Genomic DNA, 8,150 nt, shown 5'->3' on the forward strand with positions numbered 1-8,150 from the left:
TCATTCCCCGCAGGGTTGGGCAACCCCGGGAGGCGTTTGGCGGAGCTGGGCACTAAAGGGCGAGTTGAAACCTGCGCTCCTGCGGGCGCGGAGTCGCGGAGGCTTCGCACCGGCCGATTTAGACGCGCTCGCTGCTCCACGGGGCTGTGGTCCGCTCCGGAAAGTTAAACCCGACTGAAGGAGGCTGATAAACAGCTGCGAATTTGTGTTATTGCCTTCCAGTGGCTCTTTCCAATGCCACGTTTGGTCCGCTCCTTCCCAGGTTTTAGTCATTTACTCGTAAACCTGTTCCTTGCAAGCCCGTGTGCGAGGGGGGGGCTGAGGGTTGCGTATTCCTCGGGATTTATTTGTGTTTCTTTGTGGTTTTAATGGCAGTACTGTGCCCTGGAGGCTCATGTAGGAGGGAGCCAAATTAATAGTAATGGAGTCAGGTAGATAAAAGATAGCAGCTTGTGGATGAAGTTTGGTAGCTGTGAGAGTCCAATAAACATTTCCAAGCTCACAAATGGAAGCGCTGTGTGCTGAGTTGTGTGGTGGGAGCAGTGTCCACTGACACTGTCACAAGGTGGTTACACCCTGCAGGCCAAGCTGTTGAAACTGAGATAAAATGAAAATGTGGCAGAGTTTTGTGCAACTCCTAAACACAAAACTGCTGATTTCTAACTGTCGTAAACCCGGGGAGGATTCAAGCTTTCCTCTGATGTGGTTTGGAGTTCAGAAAAAAAAGAAAGTCACTGTGTCTGCTTATTACAGGGCTGATTTCCATGGCTGCAATTGCAGCACAAAGGCATTCCTTTCAGGTGTGGGGAGCTGCTGCGTGGGTCAGCTTGCAAAGTAAAAGCCAGGAGTCCGGGAAATCTGAGTATAAAGAAAAGCTGTTGAGTCACTCCTTAGCATCCTCTTGGCATTTGTATTAATTTAATTTGTGTAGGATAATGTGACACACAGAAGGCAAGTGACCAAGCTCGTAGTAATGTGTGCTGAGGTGTGGGCTCGTTGCGAGGCATGGTATGCTCACAGCTAAGCAGTGCAAGAGCCAAAGTTTATTATGTTGTGACTTGCACAGTGTCACGGTCTTACCCAGCACAGCCCCATCACTGGCTCTGCTTCCTCAATATTTGCTGCATAGCTTCGAGCCACTGCTGCTGCCAAGAGGAGTCCAGCACTGCTGCTGCTCCCCACCTTGGTTTCTCACACAAAGTAAACACAGGTTAAGCAATGTGGAATGGGTGGAGGTTTGCCTGTCCCTGACTCAGAGATTCCTGCGTGCGGTGACTGATGCCACCTCCTCGCCGTGGATACCCCAGCGGCAAAGCTGCTGCACCCACTCCAGTGATGCAACCCCAGTAGGAAGCTGTTCCATTACGTGCATTGCACGTTGCTTATTTTGTTTCCCATGGCTGAGAGGACCAGAATGGATTGAATGTCAAAAAGTGGCCAAAGCGTAGCCGCTTCCGACAGTGTTTCCTGATCCCTGCTGCCGGAAGCTGGCAGAGCACCGGTCTTACTGGTGACAGGCTCCTAGCAGGCAGGTCCTGTTTATCTAGCAAAGAAAACACAACTACCAGCACTTCATTTTACTTTAATGAAATGCATTCAGGTTAGTGATGCTTAGTAATCTAGGATCAAAGACCTTGTGATCTTTAATCCAGTTTCTCACTGAGTTTACCCAGTGCCTTGTTTAATATAAAACTCTCATCTTTTCGAGTCTCTGAACTATTCCATTGCTGCTCCACAAAGCTGTCTGAATCCAAACTCTCATGGTGCATTGGCCTTAATTCTTGCTGCTTACTCGCCGAATGTGGTGTCACCCAAAGGATTATGCAAAAATAATAATGATTTGGTGGCATCTCTGCTGTCCTCGGGACTCCATCAGCTCCTCCTTTTGGTTGGGCCCCTTGCAGGCAGGGATGTGTTGAACCGTGGGTAGGACCATGCTAAGTGTAGTGCAGGCTGATTGGTATTTTGCAAGCTGAAGAAAATGTCCTTTTTGTGAAGAATCCATTGTAGTGGGAGAAATCTGGGACAAGGGAGAGGAGATCGTGGCTGTAAGGGCAGTGGTAGCTGATGGATGCTCCTGGGTGTATCTTGGGGTACCTTGTGGTGGTGTGGGTGGGAGAGAGGAGCAGGTTACGAGGCTGCTGGATGTGGTGGTGTCTCGGGGTTGTGAGGAACTCATCTGCCCCCAACCCCATCGCGTCAGCAGAGGCTGTGGCAGCTCGTGCCCAGCCCTGGTGTGGTCAGGTTCTTCGTTCTGGGTGCTCATGCAAGTGCTTTTCTTCTGTGGGAACACACAAGCATCTGCCCTGTTTCTGTGGGAGCTTCTTGCCCATCCAAGGAGGGCAGAGATTTAGTGACAGTGACACCTACGTGCCATGGCAGTCTATGATGGGCTGGGGACCCCAGTCATTGGGTACAGTGGTGTATGGAGAGCGAGTGCTGCCCTTGGGTTTTGGAGGCTTCAAAACGCAGCCAAGCCCCTTCGCTGTGTGCAGAGCTGATCCAGCCTTCACCTTTGTTTAATTGCTGTGCAGTACTTGATGGAAGCTGTTTGTGCTTCACACTTCATGGGGTCAGGTTTGAGGACTGCGCTTCCAAACTTCTTAGAGGGGGGGGGAAGAAAAGCTCTTTACTTTGTGTCTGTGTTTTGGGATGGAGGAGGAGGCTGTTTGTGTCTGTCTTCCTTCTCACCAGAACCATCATTGAAATCTGTTAGGTGGAACACTCGTGCAGTTTTCTCTCCAGTCACAGCCATTTTGCTTGTTTCCCCTCCTTCCTCAAACCTAAATTTTTTCTTTAAAGTTGGTCTCCTTGGCTACGAATTATTTGTGTATCTCCTTCCAGCCAAGGTGGGGTTTATGTGCTCCAGTGCTTGTTAATTCATGCTGCTAATCAGACACAAAGAACGTAATTGAACTAATTTTACGAGCTTTATTTGCTGTCAGAAATAAACTGGCCCAAAAGGCGTGGTTGAAGGCAAAGCACAGGGCTGGGAACCAGGATACCTGATGGCTTCCCCTTGTAACACCGGGGCTCTGCACTGCGTTTCTGCCGTGGCTGCTCCATTCATGGTGGTATTTCATGGGAAGACGTTCTCCATGAGGCAGGCTCAAGTGTTGAAGTGCTGTGCCAAGCACGATGTGCCCTCCTGTGTATCGGGTCAGGAACAAACTGCCCCAGCAGTGTGACAGAGGGATGCTGCGGGTGCTTGTGGTGTCTGTCCATGACAGGGACAGCAGCCGTGGCACCTCCCTCCTGTTGCTCTCGGACCTGCCACCAAACTGGGGGGGGAAACACCTCCTGCAAAGCCCCTGTGTGTCTGTCCATCGCTGTGTCCGAGCGGTGCAGCCAGGCGTTCCCCTCCACTCGCCCTGGTCCTGCTCACCTGGGACCCTTCTCCTCCCATCTTCACCTCAGCTCCAAAAGGTTGGAATGCCCCTCAGAATCTGATGGGTTTTGCCCATTCCTGGGAGCTGATACAGCAAATTCTCGACAGTGCTTTTTAAAATCAGGTGGTGGCCAGTGTTGTTTTTCCTGCTGCCTCAAAAGCAGTGCTGATGCTAACAGCCTTCTCTTCCCCTCAGGTGATGTGATTGAAGTGTATTATGGTGACAATCGCTTTGGGACAGTGACCGACTCTGGCACAGCAACGCTCAAACCTCGTCCGAGGGTCCGGCCGCTGCTGACTTTCTTACCCCTTGTGAGTATCCACCTCGCTGCTGGGCTTTGTTGCGGTGTGTAACTGGTACCCAGAACCAGCTGGGCTGGGTGCTGCTCATCCTCTACCCGAGGGCAGAAAGTAAATGAAAAGCAAAACCACTCTATAATAATGCTGGATACGAGGGATTAGGAGGTGATCTGAGTTCAAGGCTTGTGTTGGACATAGGCAAGATACTCCAGCGAGAGGCGTAAGCATCATCAGACTTGTATTTTCAATTAAAAAAAATGCTGAGCATGTAGATGATAGATCTGCCTTGCGCTGCGTTTTATCTAACCGCTGTTGGCAGCATCTCTCTGTGGATCAGGCAAGTTGCTGGAGAGAGCAATGCAGAGCCGTGTCCTGTCTACGGCAGGGGAATGAGGTGGCGATGCAGTGGGTGTCTGTGCAGGGGATGGTTTTCAGTCTCTGCACAAGGGAAGCTGCTCCCTGTTGAGCTGCCGGTGCTCCAGCTCGATACAGGGACTGCAGCAACTGGACCCAGAGGGCCTGGAGGTGGCTTTGTCCCAGCTGGGACTCCAGAACTCATTGCTGGCTTTGATGCTCCATTGCTGTGTGTGCTGAGCAGGCTTCCCACCACATAGCACACCTTTTCAGGGCTCTTATCCCCTAAAGAGCGCGATGAAGTGCATTGATTGCTCAGATATTTTGGAGATAGCAATAGCTAAACCTGAAGTGATGCACACAGGTCAATGAAGGTCTGCGAAGACAACAAAACACTGAAAAGCCTTTGGTCTTGACAAGGAAATCCTCTCAGAATTGGGTGTTTTCCCTTGTACATCCTCATCCTTTAGAGCAGCCCTCACCTCCAGCAGAGGATGGACTGCTATGCTGTGCCATGGGTGCAGTTGGGAGTCATAGGGCTGCCCAGGTGTCACTTGGAGGACATCTGTGGGGGTAGAGGCAGTTTATATATCTATTTGACAGCATAATTGGGAAGTTATGGGGTTGCACCGGTTCTGCAAAGGGGTTGTGCCCTCTGTGATGCCTTCCAGAAGATGACAGCAGGTGAAAAGTCTTGCCTAGGCTCTGAGTTGAGTAACCACAGGGCTGGTGCCCGAGAAACTCCTCTCCAGTAACAAACTTGGGTGCGTGACCACAGCTGGCACCCTGTGTCACCAGGTTTTGAGTGCAGCTCCAACTCTTGCATCCCTTTAGAGCTTTCAAAGGTAGTGAAAGTGTGTGTGGTAGAGGAATAAAAGCACGAATGTTCCTGGTGTGAACACTGAGGACTCTCACTCAGCCATGGTCCTTTCCTGCTGCCTGCAGAGGCACAGCTGGCCCTGGGGTTTTTCTCCTCAGATTACTTTTGTGACGGTCCCTCACAAACCTGTGCCTCTCTTCGGAAAATAACAGGTTTAACTGAAGAAATCAGTAGGAAAAAGCCACACTTTTTAAGGACCAGTCTGTGTTGGATGTTTGCACTGTTTTGATTAGGTTTGATGGTGATTTGATTTGGCACAGGTGCTTCTGCTGCCACACGCATATTTGCACTGGGCTGTTCCGCAGCTCCCGGCTTAACCCTTTCTTTCCGCCCACCTGCTCTGCGCAGGGGGAGGCTGCGGAGCCGCCTGCGTGGCTGTGAGTCAGGAGGGTGCCCACACCCTGCCCGGCAGCGGGGCCGAGGGGCTCCGTGTGCCCACGCAGCTCTGCCCGCACGCAGCAGCATCCCCCTGAGCTGCCTGCCCCCTGGCTGGGTCACAGCAGGAGTTGCAAGGGAGGGGGATGCGGTGGCTTTGCTGCCTCTCGAGTACCACCGCATCCCCCTGCCCACTCCGCCTCCCGGGCACTGTGAGAGCTTTAGCATGCTTCAGTTTACCACCAAACTGCCCTAACTCTCCTTCAAAACAAGGAGTTTGGGGGTAGTGCTTCATATTTGGAAAAATTCTTGGCCTGAGACCCCAGGATGTTAAGCAGTTGTACTGTGGTGTCTTTTCTGTGAGAAGTGGCTTCAAACCTGGCTCATTTAATGGGTGGGAAGCGTGGGCTCCTGAGAGACTGGTGGTGGGGACAAGCAGGTCCCCTTTGCGGGGGACAGGGGGTACTGAGCTCTGCTTCAGTGCTGAAAGTGATTCCTGGTGGTTGCAGTGAAAGTTTCCCCAGCTGGATCGGGCACACGCAGATCCGATGCAGGTACCACAAACTGGAAATGCCGGTTCCTGGTGCCTGCTCTGAATCAGCTGGAGCTGTGCTGTGGTCACACCCCTGGCAAACGTACGAAGGGGAGCAATCTTCCTCCTCATCTCTGCAGCCTGGCAGTGCTGGGGATGCTTTCCATTTTAGAAGCCAGCTCATGACGTGAGGATGGGTGGGTTTTGGGAGAGATGCTGAGTGTTAGCAACTGCAACACAATTTTTTTCTGGTGTGGAACAGGCTTGCCAGGTTTTTAGGACCTGTTGAAATGACATGTCCAAAATTATTGCTCATCTCTGAAATGTGGACTGTTTCCTCCAACTTTGCATAGATCTCTTCCGACTGCCATTCCCTTTCTGCTCCTATCCAAACATGTGATGCATATGCCGCTATTAAATTAGTGCTCAGACATCTTTGTTTCCCTGTAAATGAGCAGGTATCCTCAGTGTGCTCTGAGACTGGCAGCAAGGAATTTCCATAGCAAATGAGAACTGCTGGGTTTTTTTCCTTGTGGCTTTTGGTATCTCATTGCTTTGGACAGTTTCATTTTCGGCTCTTGAAGTGCCTCTGTTAGCCTTTGTCTTCCCTGTGGCTTTTAGCTGAAGTTCAGGCTCTGTCCTCTGCCCTGTGCTGCATCTTTGGGTCCAGTCAAGAGATCTGGTCATCTGCAGGGTGATGGAGCTTGCAAGCAAAGCGTGTCTGCTTTCTCACTGTTTGGTCAAAACCTGAGGGATTCCAGGGCTCTCAGCAGCTCCTGTGCTCCTCAACTCCCTGCACCCAGGGTGTAACATTGATGTGTTGAGCCCTGGCTGGGGCTGTCTGTGTAAACCCAGCTTCACCTTCGACCGTGGAGACTTTGGAATCCTACAGCAACCTCTCGTGAAAGTAGCGATAATGCCAGTTAAAAGCAAAGGGCACGGGGGTGGTCATTATCTGGACTTTTGTACTCGGAAAACCACTGCGCTGAGTGTGCGGGCTGGTGGTGGTAGGATGATGCTTCCTTTAACAAGGGGCTGCTAACAGCCAGCATGAACACCTCCCTGGGATGAGGAGGGTGCAGTGCGGTGGATCCTGGGGCCTGGGAATGGGGTGGTTTGTCCCTGACCCTGCCCAAGGGGTCTGTGAGCTCCGGCCACTCATGGAGCATTGTTTCCATGCTGTGGGTCTCTCCCCATGCTGCTGTGTGAAAGCCCAGTCCACTGCCTGGGTCGCTTCCACCTGCGCTGACAGCCTGGTTCATGGGCAGTTTGTGTTTTGGAGATGGGTGCATTAGCGTGAGCAATTTAGCCCCTCTGCAGAGCAATCTCAGCAGTGAGCCACTGCAGGAGAGGAGAGGCTTTCTGCTGCTGCAGCCATGTGGGGCAGGAGCCCTGGTCAGCTTCCAGGTGAGCCAATGTGCCACAAATACCTCATGGGGGGTGGCTGTCACCACCCAAAGTGCCCCTTGCTGATGTGTCAGGGGAATTGTGTCCATGGCTTGTGCAGCCATGATCACTTTGCTCATCCCCTTAAACCAGGCCAACAGCTGCTACTGCAGGGACCTCTGTGTCTTGGAAACAGCCCTGGGTCCCATCAGGGTCCTGTTTGTGTAGACAGATTACCAGCTATACAAGCTAGAGCCTGCTTGTCAGCGCTTTGCTCCGATACCCTGGGTGTAAAACTAACAGCTGTTTTCTGAACTATTGCAGAATGCTCAGGAATCCCATGGAGTGGCTGTGCCAACGCCCTCGGTGCCAGAAGACTTTGAGGAAAAAGCAGCTCTTGGTAAGGGAACTTTTGAGTCCTGGAGGTGCTCAGTGCTCAGCAGCACAGTGCCCCAGGGAAGGAAGTGTGCATGTACCGAGCTCTGGAGCAGACAGTCTGGTCATGAGATTTTCATGCTAAAAGAGTCTACTATTAATTATTTTTTTGAAGTAATTGAAAATTAATTCAGCTCTAAGGGGTGAGGCATAGTGGCTGTTACTGTTCAGCAAACCTTAGACAGCTGCTGAGCAAAATGAGCTGAAGGGAGAATTGCTGGCCAGAGGCGATGCCGGCCGTCGTGGTACTGACGGGGAAGGTGCTCACTGCCGTGCTCTCACTCTGCCCTGCAGGCTCCGGCTCCCAGGTCAATGGGAACTACCGCATGTACAGCTCAGTGGGGGACCTGCGCCCGCAGGCTCTCGAGGGGGATGACCTGGACGAAGACATCCCTCCACCGCCATCGATACCCCCACCACCCCCTCCAACAGCACCGGCACCTGCGCCACCACCTCCAGCCTCGCCAGCCCCTATACCACCTGCAATGCTGCCACCCCCG

The 8,150-nt window shown here is 52.2% G+C and overlaps 1 protein-coding gene across 1 annotated transcript in view; it reads left to right on the forward strand.

Moving 5' to 3' along the window:
• Nucleotides 1-3,584: 3,584 nt before the first annotated feature.
• Nucleotides 3,585-8,150, forward strand: part of LOC104536464 (chromosome unknown open reading frame, human C6orf132) — a gene marked incomplete at its 5' end in the record, with an annotated part of 7,709 nt that continues 3,143 nt past the window's right edge. Inside the window, 3 exons of the mRNA XM_010179072.1 lie at nt 3,585-3,700; nt 7,540-7,615; nt 7,945-8,144. Of these exons, the coding sequence (XP_010177374.1) occupies nt 3,585-3,700; nt 7,540-7,615; nt 7,945-8,144 (392 nt within the window). The remainder of the gene's footprint in view (nt 3,701-7,539; nt 7,616-7,944; nt 8,145-8,150) is intronic.

Source organism: Mesitornis unicolor, unplaced genomic scaffold (assembly GCF_000695765.1).
Source record: "Mesitornis unicolor isolate BGI_N332 unplaced genomic scaffold, ASM69576v1 scaffold14562, whole genome shotgun sequence".
In the NCBI taxonomy this organism is placed as follows: domain Eukaryota; kingdom Metazoa; phylum Chordata; class Aves; order Mesitornithiformes; family Mesitornithidae; genus Mesitornis; species Mesitornis unicolor.